This window comes from Mesoplodon bidens (assembly GCF_964165515.1).
Source record: "Mesoplodon bidens genome assembly, chromosome: 16".
In the NCBI taxonomy this organism is placed as follows: Eukaryota; Metazoa; Chordata; class Mammalia; order Artiodactyla; family Ziphiidae; genus Mesoplodon; species Mesoplodon bidens.
In genome coordinates, this window is record NC_138173.1 from 34,410,072 (window position 1) to 34,426,568 (window position 16,497).

Sequence of the window (16,497 nt, forward strand, 5' to 3'; positions counted from 1 at the left end):
GAAGCTACAAACTGACGTTCTTTCTGCGGTTCCCAACATGAATTTGATCACTCAAATTTAATTTCCTGTCAGAATAAAAAAATAGAAGACCAAAGATCTCACAATTGGTTTTCAGACCATAAACAGCTTTCACAAACTCTTTGAATATCTTTCTTCTAGTTCAGTGGTCTGAATTGTTGCTTGGTCTGAATAAATTTTAAAGTGGAATTTTTCAGTTTAAATTGTAGACTATCCCAGGGCAGGGGTTGGGAACATTGATTTCTTTGTTACTGCCTTTTATAGTTTGATTAGTACTAATTTATGCTTTTTCTCTGTAACCAGGTCTGTGAGGTTTAGAAATATGGGTGAAAAAGCATCTCTAGATATATGGCTCCCCTATCCAGTGGAGAGGTACTAATTATATATTTTGTTTTCAAAACCTGAAAAGAAGACTCTTTCTAAAGAGTGAGTGACTAAAGTTTGGAAGTCTTAGCTAGATTTAGAGAAGGAAGAGGTAGATTTTTGTGTTTTGCAAATGAGGATTCACAGAAAAGCACATAAGAAGGTTACTTTGAGCAATTCAGAGACATTAGGATTGTCTATCTGCTGATGGTAGGGCAAGATAATTCTATTATGTTGAAATTCATGTGCATGTTTTCTTTTGGTTCTTTGGCTGCAATTTAAATGGAGTTTAATTAAAGTTTCAAAGGGAAGAGTAAGGAGGATCTCATGGGTATTCAAGCAGGGAATATGGTAAGGCTGGGCAGAGCTCAGAGATACTGGGGCAAGTGTGTGGTTCTCAGGTCAACAAGCTTCTGGGATTCTTAGCAGCATGAACTGTTAGTTCATCACACTTATTATACTGTTGGAATAATGTAGCCATATTCCAAATGCTTGCTCTACTTATACCTTGTTTCTGTTCCCCTTTAACATCAATCTATACATAGCCCACTGTGGACTCTCCAGCTCCTTGCCATAATAGTTGTTCTGGTCCAGTTTCCAGAGCTAAATGGCAAATTTCCATGTTTCTTGGTTCAAATTCCACAAAGAGTATATGTGATTAGTCCAGCCTGTTGGATCCCAGATGATTGGTTCAGGCCTGTGATTAGCTTTCTTTGGCTCAAGAGCCAAGTCCCTGTTCAAGTGTCCAAGCAGTAGAATCATACCATGTAAAATCTGTAGAGGAAAGGGTCCTTGGGTAGATGATTTCACGTAGAAAGTGTGTGTGTGTGTGTGTGTGTGTGTGTGTGTGTGTGTGTGTGTGTAGTAGGAAAAGTTTGGTGCTTCTCGTATGTTTAACAAATTCAAACAAGGCAATTTGATTTCTGAGTCTATCTTCTCTTTCTATAACATTTTATATTACATATTAAGCCCTGTACTAAGAACTGCACGTTTAATGGTGAGGAAACAAGACAGGGTCTCTACTCTCCCTGTACTATAGGGGAAAAACATATTAATCAAATAATTAACATTATGAATGTATGATTACAAACTGAAATCAGTACACCAAAAGAAAGGACCACTGGTCTATGAAAGAGAAAAGGAGCCTGACTAAACAGGTAATTTGGGGGAGGCTTCTTGGAAGGAGTGACAAAGCTCAAGTCTGAAGAATGAGTAGGAATCAATTAGATGAAGGAGAAGGACCCATTCCAGACAGAGTGAACAGCATGTGGAAAGGCCCTGGTATGGGAGGGAACATGGATTGTTCAGGGAATTGGAAGGAATTTAAGAAGGGGCCATAACCAAGGAATTTGCTAAGGATTTTGATTTTGATTTGAAGAACAATGCAAGTCTAAAGGGTTTTAGGTAGGAGGTGACATAATCAGATCTGTATTTTGAAAAGATCATATTTCCGAAGTGCAGAGGACACTGGAAGGGAGGACAAAGGGAACGGGGTGGACTTCTGATAGACTTCTGCTGAAACCACGAAAGAAATGACAGTAACTTGGTCTAAGGTGGAAGTTGGAATGGAAAGACCTGAACAGATTCAAGAGACATTTACGAGGTAAATTTAGAAACAGTGATGGACTTGTGAGCTTTCGATAGTCTAATATAGAAAACACTGGATAAAGACCAACTCTAGGAGGGCAGATCATGAGTTCAGTCTTAGACACAGTGAATTTAACATATATTTTAGACATCCAAGTGAAGATTTTGAGTAAGCAGTTGGCTGTAGGGTGTGGAACCAGAGTCACTGGCATAGAGGTTTCTTTGAGTCATGGAAATGGTTAAGATTGCCAAGGGAAAAAAAAAATAAAGTGAAAAGAGAATGTGCTAGGCTCAGGGGAGAACTATTTCATGGTTGGGCAAAGAAAGATGAGCCAGCAAAGAAAACATGGAGTTGTGTTGACTAAAGGAGAATTTCCAGGAATCACTGAGGGCATATTGGAAGTTGGTGAAGATGAATTTATTGTGATTCTTGCCTGCCCTAAGGTGTAACTGCAAACAGCACTTATTTGCTTGTGTACAGAGATATGGAAAGCTGATGGCATGGGTGACCCAGGCTTAGGTTTTGCTAGACATATAGATTGAAAAGGCAGAATACCTGAATATTACATGTGTAATATAACTTATCATATATTTTTTTAATATAGGAGAGTATTTTAAAATTTTAAATAATTCTGAGAAACACATATTTTGTAAAAATATTTGCTCCCATTTCAAATATTTTTTTGGATGAATTCCTATCAGTAGAATTAACAAAGAGTAAAAACAATTTTCATGCTTTTTAATGACATTGCAAATTTTCTTTTTTTTGCAAAAAACAGATTGTCCCAATCTTGTTTGTATTGGGGCAGTGTGTGTGCGACTTTTTATTATTTGCATTTTGACAGGCAAAATGAATGTATTACCCAAATTCTTGGTTTTTGTTACTCTCTTTCAGTTACTGTGTCTTGAATAATTTTCTTTGGTTAAGGTACATAGCTCATGCATGTGAGAATGTCTTTCCATTGCCTTTGCACATTAATGAAAACTTGTCTGGTTATCAAATCCTTGGGTCATAAATGTTTCCCGTCTCAAACTGCTAAACATATGATTTCATTTTATTCTGAGTGTTAATGGTATGTACAAATCTGAGACCAAAGTGTTCCAAGAAGAGGGAAGTGCAAAGGTCCCAAGGCAAAAAACGCTTGGAAGGAAAGCCAATGTTGCCAGAGGGGAGAGAGAAATAAAGAGAGAGGGAGGGAGAGGGAGAGGGAGGAGGGGGAAGGGGAGGGGGAAAGGAAGAGGGATAGGCAGAATGGTAGGATATAAGGTCAAAGAGATTGTACAGGGTCCAATCATAACAGAGTCCTGTAGGCCAGCTTGAGGGCTTTGTATTTCATTTTGAATGATAAATGAGATGGTTTTGAGCAAGGTAATGCTGGATGGTTTCGAGCTAGGTACAGCTGTGATCTGATTTACATTGTAAGATCACACTGTTGGAGGTGGAACATACAGGGCAGAGTGGAAGCAGAGGCCTCTTCAGTTACTGGTTCTCAGGTGGTTCAAGGATAGAAGTGGGGTCTTAAGCAGGTATGGATGGGGATTGTGAGGCAATAACAAATAAGTCCTCCCAGATCAATTTTCCTTTTTACAATGATGTTTAAATCAAGAGGCTGAAGAGGATGCTGGAGCTACTCTCTCATCAGCTATAAGGCCCAGAATATTGAAGGCAGGGAGAAGCATGAGCTTAAGGGCCTTCAGCTGCTTCTCCCTGGTCACCAGAATGAGGAAGGGGTGTGTGTGTTTGTGTGTGTGTGTGTGTGTGTGTGTGTGTGTATGTATGTTTAGATCCTGGGGGTTCAGTTATCTCCTTCTCTCCAGACTTCTCTTGGCCGTTTCTCTACATCTGCATCTCTATTCTTACTCAGAAGATAGGTTCATCTGTACCATTTTTCTAGATTCCACATACATGCATTAATATACAATATTTGTTTTTCTTTTTCTGACTTACTTGACTCTGTATGACCATCTCTAGGTCCATCCACATCTCTACAAATGACCCAATTTCATTCCTTTTTTATGGCTAATATTCCATTCTATATATGTACCACACCTTCTTTATCCATTCATCTGTCTATGGACATTTAGGTTGTTTCCATGTCCTGGCTATTGTAAATAGTGCTGCAATGAACATTGGGGTACATATGTCTTTTTGAATTATGATTTTCTCAGCAATCCCACTGCTGGGCATATACCCTGAGAAAACCATAATTCAAAAAGATATAATATGAATATAAGAGAATTCCTTTTTTTTCTACTCAAGGGGTAGAATCCAGCTGAATTTAGGTTTTCTTCATAGAATATTCAATATCCTTGTGAATTATATATTTTTCTTTTTTATTTTCATTGTACACAACAGAGAAATCAACTGTACTTCAATATAATGAGAATTTTTTGATGTTCCTCTGTTTCCCTTACTTTCCTCACTGATCATAAATGAATGGATCATAAGACAGTATTTGAGACCTAGATTTTGGTGTATATTAGAGTGTTATTTTTCATCATACTTGGTTCCTAACAAACATATTATTTGCAAACTGTTCCCAGCATTTGATTAATTAACCTCTCTTCTATTACTAACAATTCTCTGATCCTGAACAACTTTTCTCAGCTGTCTAGTATGGGGGATGTCACCAGTGACCTCTAAGGTCATTGCCATCCATGCCAACATAAAGAGTCTTATGCTTCTGATAACTAAAGTATGCCCTGCTGTTAAAATACTAATGTGGAATATGTCATAAATAAAGTAATTTTAGTCTAATTTTATTGAAGATGTAGGCTCAGAAATGAAGTTTATTTTGTTGTGTAGTGAAGTTTTTATTTTGTTTTGAAAGTTTCAAGATCTGAAGTTGAGGGAGTTCTACTGTGAGGGAAACCCACTGTTCCTGAAGCAGCCGGTTAATGCTGTAAAACATGAGGACATCTGGAGTCTACAGGTGAAGCCTTATAGCATTCACACAGATCTTCAAACTAAAGCCATGATTTAAGTTTTAAAGAGTTTTCTTCTAAAGCGTTCTTGCCAAGCCAGAGAACGATTCATACAACCATAATCCATTGCCATTGTGGACCCTAGCCATAAGCTTTTTGACTTGCTTGCAGAATCCAGTGTAATCCTATCTGATTTCCAGGGTGACCAAATTCAGAGACATTTAAACATTTTATTGGATGAAAACATTTTGTTGAAAACAAAGGAATCTGTTTTCACTTTAACCTCCAAGTATTTTTTCATTATTATCTAAGGATATGTTTGATTAGTTCTTACTGGGGTGTTTTGTCTCTTCCATCCCCTTTTCACTTGTCCCCATTCCTAGTGGATAAATGAATATGATCCAGAAACTGTGTTCCCTTTAGTCAACAAGTTGATGATATTAAAGGAAGGAATAGGGAAATATATTACGAGACTCTCTTTGTGTGTATTTTGGTGATAGATGAGTTAAAGATTTCAGATCTTTCCACATTTGAGTATGAGTCTCCATCGTGAATTTGGACTCCTCAGGTCTTTTTAGGTCTGTAGCTGAACATGCAGAATTGTCTTAAAACTTTCGAGAATTGCATAGGATTCAAATTTCCTGGTTACAGTAAACAACCAACCGTGTTTGACAGTTTAGTTTAAAAAAACAACATTTTCCCCTTATTGCACCAGTAATATATGTTTAATACAGAAAAGTAGAAAATACAGATGAGTGAGGAACAAAATATTAATTATAATGCCATACTTATTAAAAATTTATTATAAAACTAATATAAACTTATTTAGAGAAGTTAGAAAAAAGGCAATAGTAATTGATTAAAAAAATACTCAGAAATCCAATATGCAGAGTTACAATCACTGTTCTCTCTGACATTTATTCTGCTAGAACTTTCCATAAATCCAGAAGTTTCTGTTATCAAAGATGATTTCAAACTCCACATACTATTTAGAGACTTGCTTTTTTTTTACTCAAAATAGTGTGAATATCTTTCCAATCAGTAAGAAATATGTCTATGACATCTTTTTTGATGAATATATAATAATATTCTGGTATATGATTACACCATAATATTTTAACCTACTTTCCTACTGTTGGCTGTTTAGATTATTAATAATTTTATAACTTTGGGGCCTTTATAAACAAGGCTATGATGACTGTCCTCTTCTTATTTCTATATTATCCCTGTGAGTGACATTGCTGGGCCAAAGAACTTTCATCTTTTAAAGTCTGATTAACTCTTTTCAAATTCTTTTCCAGAGAATCAATCTATATTTCCACAAACAGTATTATTTCTCACTCTCAAGTCAAAAAAAAAAAAAAAAACTTACTTGATATTTAATTGTAAATGATTTTAAAAAACTGAAGTATTTAATTTGTTTAATTCCTTATAACCTAATTATCTCCTTGAATCAAGTATTTCAGAATAGTAGTAGTAAAATAATAACAATAATAATAGCTAACACTTATTATGCTTACCATGGGCAATGCATTGTTCTAAGCACGTAACAGGAATGAACTAATTTAGTCCTCGATTAACGCTTGAAAGATAGGTACTGTTATTGTCCCCTTTTATAGATAAACTGAGACTCGGAGAGGTTAAATAACTTGTCCAAGTTCACAGAGCTAGTAAGTTTTGGAATGCTGATGCCATTCTAAGCAGTTTTGCTCCAGACTCCATGCCTCAGAAAGGGGCTTCCAGAAACTGAGGGAAAGGGAAACAGGGGTAGTCTCTGGTTGGAAGAGGTTCTGGCTTGTGGAGAGGACTGGATGAGCGGTTAACCGAATGTGGCAGGTGTCTTACAGGGAGCACTTGAGAGCAAGAATGTTACCTTGTGCCTGGGACCCAGGGGCAGGGTGAGAGAGCAATATTTCTTCCTTCTCATTTCAAAACTAAGGACCCAGGAACACAACAGTTTTGGGTTTTTGTTTTGTTTATTTAGTAGAAGTAATGATTTTTACTTATAATATATAAATGACTTGGGTATTTTTGAAAGTATCTCTAAGAATTTTTCTTAGAAAGGTGATACATTTATTATACATTTTATATTTGTACTTAAAGTAAAAGTCATTTCTACTAGATATTTGGTTAACATTACTGATTAAATTACTTGGGCTGTCAAAATACTATAGGGATTGTTTCAGGCTCTGCATTGGTTAAGGTTTTTTAAAGACTTTTCCTCACCTCAGAGATTTCTGAACTAAAATTTAATATTGATAATTACATTATAACAAAATATTAGCTAGAATATACTGCATCAGCAGATGCCAGACTGAGTTTTACCTGTGTTATGTAATTTAATTCTCTGAACTCTATGTGATAGTATTGGAAAAAAAAAAATCCCTATTTTACAGATGAGGTATCCAAGATCAGAGAAGTTAAGGACTTTTCCAAATAGGGTCACACTAATAGGTCACAGAGACAGGATTTGCACCTATTTATCTATCCGATTCTGACTCAGTATCTTTGCTCTTCATGCTACATTTTAGTGCCTATCATACAGTAACAGTTGATCATATGATAGTTTCAAAGTTCAATATTCCTTCTAAGGATTCACATTTGTTTTTACATTTTATAATTTTTTATATTTATATAAATATAATTTGTATATGGATAATTTTATAATTCAAATGAAATCATCATATGTAAGGAAAAATAAAAGACACACCTGAAACTAATTTTAAACTATGATGGTTTAAACATAGAAATAATCTCTGACCTACATATAGTTAGCTAACAAATATTCTAACAGAATAGCATATAAACTATTTAAAGGGGGCAATTTATTTGTCACAGAAGATTCCTTGACTTTTAAATAACGTTGAGATTAGGCCATCATTAAGTTGTGTATTCTCAAAAACTGCATTGCATTTATCTTTACGAGTTTTCCTGAAATTTACTATTGGTCATTCCAAAAGTATCTTATTTTATATACACTTGTATTTTCAAGTAATAACTTTATATTTCAATGTTATATGTTATTCTTCCACAGCAACACATTGGCAGCAAGTAGGAGAAGGATATAAATATTGGGTAATGTAAGAGTTGTCAAGAGACATTCTGAGTGTGACAAACATGTTTGGTTCCAGAAATCATAAGTGGAAAAAGTGAACTGTATGAGTTGTGGCCTATTTCCTCATCCCATGTACTTCAGCAAATTCTACCACCTGCTATTTTGGGGTGTGAATTCTTGTCTATTAGTTTTCTGCAGCTTTATAGTGAGACTAGCCGTTGAATTCTGGTAGCTAAAACTTACCTCTAAAATCAGTGTTTCATTCAGAATCACAATCTATGCTTTGTGTAAGTAGTTAAAGAGGAGTGATAATAAATATCTAATTTAGGAGTCCTGTAATATTAGTGTGAAAGGGTAATTCTTTCAGAAAGGATGACCTCATTATGTAACCATCCCCGAGAAAAAGCTGAAGTGTGTAGGAGGTTATGCTGTTGAAGGATCAGGAAGTTAGGAACCAATGCTCAGGGCTGTTTTTGTATAATGACACATTTCCCAGATGTTTGTTAAGTGGAATGGATAGAGAAATAAGGGACAGGGACACAGGAATTTATAGGATTTTGTTATTATTTAAAATATTTAAATTGGGATAGATGAGTGAAAGATTATGTCTGTATGTATTGTGTTGGCCAAAAAGTTCCTTTGGTTTTCAAGTAAAAATAAAAGACACATTTTTCATTTTCACCAAGAACTTTATTGAACAATGTATTCATCGTTTTGTCCCACTACATTCTGCCATTTTTTAGGCAACTTCATAATTCCATCTTCCCAAAACTTTTTATCTTTTTGAGCAAAGAACTGTTCCAGGTGCCTTTTACAGTCTTCCAGGGAATTGAAATTTTTTCCATTAAGACTATTTTGTAAAGACTGAAATAAATGGAAATCCAAAGGTGCAATGTCTGATGAATATAGCAGATGAATCAGAACTTCCCAGCCAAGCTGTAACAGTCTTTTCCTGGTCATCAAATAAACATGCGGTCTTACGTTATCCTGATGGAAGATTATGTGTTTTCTCTTGACTAATTCCAGACCTTTTCATTAAGTGCTGCTTTCAGTTGGTCTAATTGGGAGAAGTACTTGTTGGTATTAATACTTTGGTTTTCTTGAAGCTCCCTTCCAATCCCACCATATACAAAACATCACCTTCTTTGGATGAAGACGCTTTTGGTGTGGTTGGTGGTGGTTCATTTCACTTGCCCTGTGATCTCTTCCATTCCACATTATTGTACAGTATCCATTTTTCATCGCCTGTCACAATTTGTTTTAAAAATGAAATGTTTTTGCTACGTTTAAGTAGAGAATCAATGCGGAAATATGGTCAAGAAGGTTTTTTTTCACTTAGCTTACGTGGAGCCCAAACATCAAAGCAATTAACACCACCAAGCTGGTGCAAATGATTTTCAACGCTTGATTTGGATATTTTGAGTATGTCGTCTATCTCCCATGTGGTTTAATGTTGATAGTTCTCAATTAATATCTCGATTTGATTGCTATCAACTTCAGTTGGTCTACCTGACCGTGGAACATCGTCCAGCGAGAAATCTCCAGCACGAAACTTCGCAAACCACTTTTGACATGTTTGATCAATCACAGCACCTTCACCATACACTGCACAAATATTTTTTTGCATTTCAGTTGCATTTTTACCTCTCTTGAAATAATAAAGCATTATATACCGAAAATGTTGCTTTTTTTCTTCAATCTTCAGTGTTAAAATGGCTACACAAAAACTCACCAATTTTGGTAAGTTTTATTTTAAATGCACGCTGATATGACAGCTGTCACAATACAATCTAACAAAACTGTTTTGAACGAAGTTAAAGACAACTAAGCACTACTAGAGCCATCTTAGAGAAAAAACCAAATGAGCGGTTTGGTCAACCCAATAGGTATGTATGTATGTATGTATGTATTTCCAAAGATTCCTATCAGAACCTGATGTGGACTACCTTAATACCACTGGGAAATATTTCACTTTGGCAAGGAAAAAAGTCTTATACACTCTTAAAATTCATGCAGTGTTTTTGTAACATTTACACAGAACTTAATGCTATTGGCACAAACAATAAGGGGCATTTAATGGAGTAAATCAAATGTTTATTTTGTTTGCTTGGTCAGTGAAGATATAGTTATGTATTATATATATATATATATTATATATATATATATATATATATATATATTACTTTAAGCTGATGATGTTGATGGTCATCATGACCATCCTCACCACCCCTTTTATTATTTAATATTATAATATTATTATTATCTAAAGTGAAGTATCTGGAAATATTTATGTGGATAGGTTTAATACATACTGAATTCAGAGATTTGGATAATAGAAATCAGTACTCTTTACCAGTCTGTCTCAATTCAGGTACTCAATGCAGTAGATAACTTAGTCCAGCACTTCTCAAACTTTAACATACATACAGAATACCCGGGGAACCTTGTTAAACTGCATATTCTGGTTCAGTAGGTCTGAAGTGCAAAGAAGTCTGAATTTCTAATAAGCTTCTAGGTGATGCAGATTCTACTGATCCATGATCTAAAGTTTAAGTAGTAAGGGTTTAGAGCTTAGTAAATATGACAGACTCAGTTTTTGGGTCCAGTCTGAATATTTGTACTGTCCTTGCCTATTGTAATGAGAGGTACAAAATTTGAACCTAAACTTTATCTAATAATGTAAATTTATTGTAACTTGAATTCCTGTATGTCAGAGACATAGAGATATTACAATGGAAGTAACTTCCTTTTCATATAATGTTGAACACTGAACTTACAATGCCAGTCATTGACAATATAATTCATTATATATACTATAGAAAACTAATTTAACAGAAACTGTGAAGAATAAGCCAAAAATATAAATTAGTGAAATGGGAATCAATGTAACATAAACCAGTTATTTTGAGAATAATCTGAGGAACCATATTCTTTTTTAATCTAGGAAATAACATCAAGATTTATAATGAATCAGCTAGCAGAAAAGAATCCTTTCCTAATGCAAGCCATAGAATGGTATCCACAGATCAGGAACATAATCTCTCAGGGAAGAAAATGTGCAATATGTGAAAAGTCCTTTTTAACCACATGGCTGGAATGTGTTGAGTTTTTTCCTCCATCAAAGGTAAATGTTTTTTTTGTGTGAATATGAGCATAAGACTTCCTCTTATTCTTTGTCCTTATCTAAGTCGACCAGTACTAACTTCATTTGTATCTAAGAATTGACCTCTATGATGATATAATTTTTTTCCAGCTTTATTGAGATATAATTGACAGATAATATTGTGTAAGTTTAAGGTGTACAGTATGTTGATTTGATACATTTATAAATGCAAAATGATTACCACCATAGAATCAGCTACAATCTCCATCCTGTCACATAGATATCATTTCTTTTTTGTGATGAGGACATTTAAGATCTACTTTCTTAGTAATGTTCAAATATGTGATACAGTATTATTAGCCATAATCACCATGCTGTACATTAGATCCTCTAACTTGTTATCTTATAACTGGAAGTTTGTACAGTTTGACCAGTATCTCCATTTCCCCCAGCCCCCAACCCCTGGTAACTACAACTTTACTATTTCTCTAAGTTTGTCTTTTTTAGATTCCACATATGTGTTATTGTGCAGTGTTTATCTTTCTCTGTCTGATTTATTTCACTTAGTATAATTCCCTCAATGTCCATCCAAGTTGTCATAAATGGCAGGATTTCCTTATTTTCCTTGGCTGAATAATATTCAATTATATATATATATATATATATATATATATATATATATATATATATATACACATAATATTCTTTATCCATTTATCTGTTAACAGACACTTAGGTTGTTTCTATATCTTGGCTATTGTGAGTAATACTGCAGTGAACATGAGAGTGAAGATATGTCTACTAAATCCTGATTTCAGTTTCTTTGGATATATAATAAGAAGTGGGATTGCTGGATCATATGGTAGCTCTATTTTTAAGTTTTTGTGGGACCTGAATACTGTTTTCCATAGTAGCTGTAAAAATTTGCATTTCCACCAACAGTGCACTAGGGTTCACTTTTCTCCATCCTCGTCAACACTTGTTATCTCCTGTCTTTTTGATGATAGCCATTCTAGCTGGCGTGAAGTGATACCTCATCATGGTTTGGATTTGCGTTTCCCTGATGATAAGTGATATTGCATACCTTTTCACATACCTGTTGTCCATTTGTATGTCTTCTTTCGAGAAATGTCTATTCAGTTCCTCTGCCTATTTTTAAATTGGGTTGTTAGATTTGTTGCTATTGAGTTGTGTGAGTTCTTATTATATTTTGATATTAACCCCTTGTTAAGTATATAATTTGCAAATACTTTCTCCCATTCCATTGGCTACCTTTTAATTTTGTTGAGTTTCTTTTGCTGTGCAGAAACTTTGTAGTTTGCCTTAATCCTGCTTATTTATGTTTGCTTCTTTTGCTCATATTTTGCTGTCATATCCAGGAAATCACTGCTGAGACCAATGTCAAGGAGTTTTTTCCCCTATGTTTTCATCTAGGACTTTTATGGTTTCAGTACTTAAATTTGAGCCTATAATTCATCTCAAATTCTTTTTTGTGAATGATGTAAGATAGGGCTCTGATTTCATTCTTCTGCATGTAGTTATCCAATTTTCCCAAACCATTTATTGAAGAGAGTATCCTTTCTTCATTGTGTATTCTTGGCTCCCTTGTCAAATATTAGTTGACCTTATATTCAGGGGTTTATTTCTGGACTCTCAATTTTATTCCATGGGTCTATGTGTCTATTTTTAATGCCAGTACTGTACTGTTTTGATTACTGTAGCTTTGTAGTATAGTTTGAAGTCCAGAAGTATGATATGTCCAGCTTTGTTCTTCTTTCTCAGGATTGCTTTGGCTACTTGGGGTCTTTTGTGGCTCCATATAAATTTTAGGATTATATTTTCTATTTTTGAAAATATCATTGGAAATTTTGAAAAATGTCATTGGAATTTTGATACGGATTGCATTGAATCTATACACAGCTTTTGATAATATTGACATTTTGACAATATTAATTCTTCTGATCCATGAACATGGGATATATTTCCATTTGTTTGTCATCTTCAATTTCTTTCTCCAAAGTCTTGTAATTTTCCACATACAGATTTTTTACTCCTCAGATTTATTCCAAGAACTTTATTGTTTTTGATGCTATTGTGAATGGGATTGTTTTCTTTATTTATTTTTCATATATTTTGTTGTTAGTGTATGGAAATGCAACTACTTTCTGTATGTTGATTTTGTATCCTGCAAGTTTACTGAATTTGTTGATTAGTTCTGACAGTTTTTTGGAGGAGTCTTTAGGACTTTGTATATATAAGATCATATCATCTGCAAACAAAGATAGTTTTACTTCTTTCTTTTCTGTTTGGATGACTTTTATTTTATTTTTTAGCCTGACTGTTCTTGTTGGGATTTCAAGTAGTATGTTGAATAGGAGTGGTTAAAATGGGCATCCATTATATAGAGAGAGCTTAGCAGAGTGCTTGGTACATATTTTATTTCTAAGAATGACTGATGAATCACAAGAACTGGATTAAAATATTTTTTTTATTTTTTTCTTTTATTTATTTATTTTTGGCTGTGTTGGGTCTTCATTGCTGCACATGGGCTTTTACTAGTTGTGGCGAGTGGGGGTTAGTCTTCATTGCAGTGTACAGGCTTCTCATTGTGGTGGCTTCTCTTGTTGCAGAGCTTGGGCTCTAGGCACGGAGGTTTCAGTAGTTGTGACGTGCAGGCTCAGTAGTTGTGGTTCATGGGCTCTAGAGTGCAGGCTCAGTAGTTGTGGTGCATGGGCTTAGTTGCTCCGTGACATGCGGATCTTCCAAGACCAGGGATGAAACCCATGTCCCCTGCATTGGCAGGCAGATTCTTATCCACTGCACTACCAGGGAAGCCCAAGAACTGGATTTTAATACCAGCTCCTGTGTTCCATTAGGTTATTAATATGTTACATCAAATGATTGTAGAGAAAAATATGGCAGAGCTGTTGCCAATGAGGGATAATGTCAAGGTGAAATAATGGTTGAGGAGAAATTTAAAAGTTAAACCAGCTGGACATTAAGCACCAAGAGAAAAGAGAGACCATCAGTGGAAAAATGAAAATTGAAATGTATGTTGGTTCTCAAGATGGGAATATATCTGTAATCTTGATTGCTTATGTAACCTATCTGTGAATTAGTCACATCACCATCTGGAATAGATTGTTATATTCCAATCTATATTCTGGAGTAGATTATTACACTAATGAGTATAACACATGTCATATTATTTGGCAGAAGTTTCCAAAACACTCTACTTTTCACTGGCTATGACATGAACACCTTCAACAACTTACCATGTTCATTTTTTCCCAATGAATATCTTTCTTGGGAAAGATGTTCTTGCTCTGATAGATTCCCAGTCAAAATCATCTGATGAGCTGCTAGTCTCATTTCAAGTAGAGTAATTGCAATGTTATAATAGCTCTGGCCCTCCAGAAACTTACATATTCCTAGGAGAAGTGATTTAGTAAGGTAATTGAAATCTGACCAATTGGGCTTGATGACCAGCCCTACAATTTACCACCTGTGTCACCTTAATTTCCTCTTTGAGGCTAAGTTTTCATCTATAAAATTGGTATAAAAATAGTACCTCTCTCACAGAGCTGTTATGAGTGAGACATGAGGTAGACAGTGCTTAGTACAGCAGGTGCTTAATAAAGGTAGTACATAGTAGCTACTTAATAAGGGTATTTTTAAAAATCAATACCTTTAGAAAAGAAAGAATGATTATATTCTTGTGATAGGTATTGTGATAGAGGTGTGCACAGGGTGCATTAGAAGAAGGAATCTCAATTAAATGGGAACATTCTCTGGTGTATCTCTGAGTCCTAGCACAGTGATTGTGCTTGGTACTTGGAGAATACCTAATACACATTAAAATTATTTTAATAGACATTGCTTGTAAATGTGCTTTGAATGATAGGGAGGCATCAGAATAGATAAAGAACCAGTGGACAGGCATTTTAGGTGCAGGAACTGCCTGTTCAAAGGTAATAATGTGCAAATAAATTGTACAGTGAGTACAGGGAACTCACTGAGTGTGAAGTATGGGAAATGAGGTTAGAGAGAGGTATGAGGTCAGGATGGCTCTTGTATGTAAAGTTTGAACTTAATTTCAAAAGCTACTATATTAATTTGTTACAGCTCTCATAACAAAGTACCATAGACTGAGTAGCTTAAACAATAGAAATTTATTTTCTTACAATTCTGGAAGGTAGAAGTTCAAGACCAATGTGTCAGAAGGCTTGGTTTCTTCTGCGGTCTCTCTCCTTGGCTTGCTGATGGCTGTCTTCTCCCTCTGTCTTCATATTATCTTCCTTCTCTACAAATGTGTGTCCAAATTTCATCTTCTTGTAAGTACAGCAGTCATACTGAATTAGGGCCCACCCTAATGACATCATCTTAACTTAATTGCCATTTTAAAGATTATCTCCAAGCACAGTCACATTTCGAAGTACTGAGGGTTAGGACTACAACATATGAATTTTAGGGAGGATACAATTCAGCTACTTATAGTTGTTGAAGCAGTGGAGTAGCAAGATGAGGCTTTGTTTGTTTGCTTTTTGACAAAGAATAGTTGGAGCTTGTGATGTGGATTAAAATATTGTTTATGTAAGTGTGACACTTGAAGTCATGGGAATGAAGATTGCCTGAGGAAATTTACACAGTGAAGTGAGAAAGCGAGAAGGACAGAATCCTTGAAGACAACAGTGTTAAAATGGTGGGCAGAAGCAGGACTCAACAAAGGAGAATAAGAAAATTCAATCAGTGGGGGAGGGGCAAAAACCACATAGAGTGCCCACAAATTTTAAAGCTATCAGACGTGGAGATCACCTTCCTCCCCACAGATACACCAGAAATACAGCTACATGTGGAACAACTCCTACAGAACACTTGTACTGAACGCTGGCAGAAGACCTCAGACCTCCCAAAAGGCAAGAAACTCCCCACGTACTGGGTAGGGCAAAGCGGAGAGATTCCCGCACAGAAGATCGGCGCCAACTGGCACTCACCAGCCCAAGAGGCTTGTCTGCTCGCCCGCCAGGGCGGGCGGCGCTGGAAGCTGAGGCTCGGGCTTCGGTCAGAGCGCAGGGAAAGGACTGGGGCTGGCGGCGAGAATTCAGCCTGAAGGGGGATAATGTGCCACAGCTAGCCGGCAGGGAGTCCGGGAAAACTCTGGAGCTGCCGAAGAGGCAAGAGACTTTTTCTTCCCTCTTGGTTTCCTGGTGCGCGAGGAGAGGGGATTAAGAGCGCTGCTTAAAGGGGCTCCACAGACGGGCGCGAGTCGCGACTGAAAGCGCGGAGCCCAGTGACGGGCGTGGGACGCTGGGGCTGCTGCTGCCGCCGCCAAGAAGCCTGTGTGCGAGCGCAGGTCACTGCCCACACCGCCCTTCCGGGAGCCTGTGCAGCCCGCCACTGCCGGGGTCCCGGGATCCAGGGGCGGCTTCCCTGGGAGAACGCACGG

At 36.1% G+C, this 16,497-nt stretch overlaps 1 protein-coding gene across 3 annotated transcripts in view; it reads left to right on the forward strand.

Moving 5' to 3' along the window:
* The window catches only part of LRRC69 (leucine rich repeat containing 69), a gene marked incomplete at its 5' end in the record, with an annotated part of 117,778 nt that overhangs the window by 75,761 nt on the left and 25,520 nt on the right, over nucleotides 1-16,497 (forward strand). For all 3 annotated transcript variants that reach the window (XM_081258807.1, XM_081258806.1, XM_081258808.1), the window contains 2 exons: nucleotides 4,800-4,901; nucleotides 10,893-11,072. In XM_081258807.1, the coding sequence (XP_081114933.1) occupies nucleotides 4,800-4,901; nucleotides 10,893-11,072 (282 nt within the window). The remainder of the gene's footprint in view (nucleotides 1-4,799; nucleotides 4,902-10,892; nucleotides 11,073-16,497) is intronic.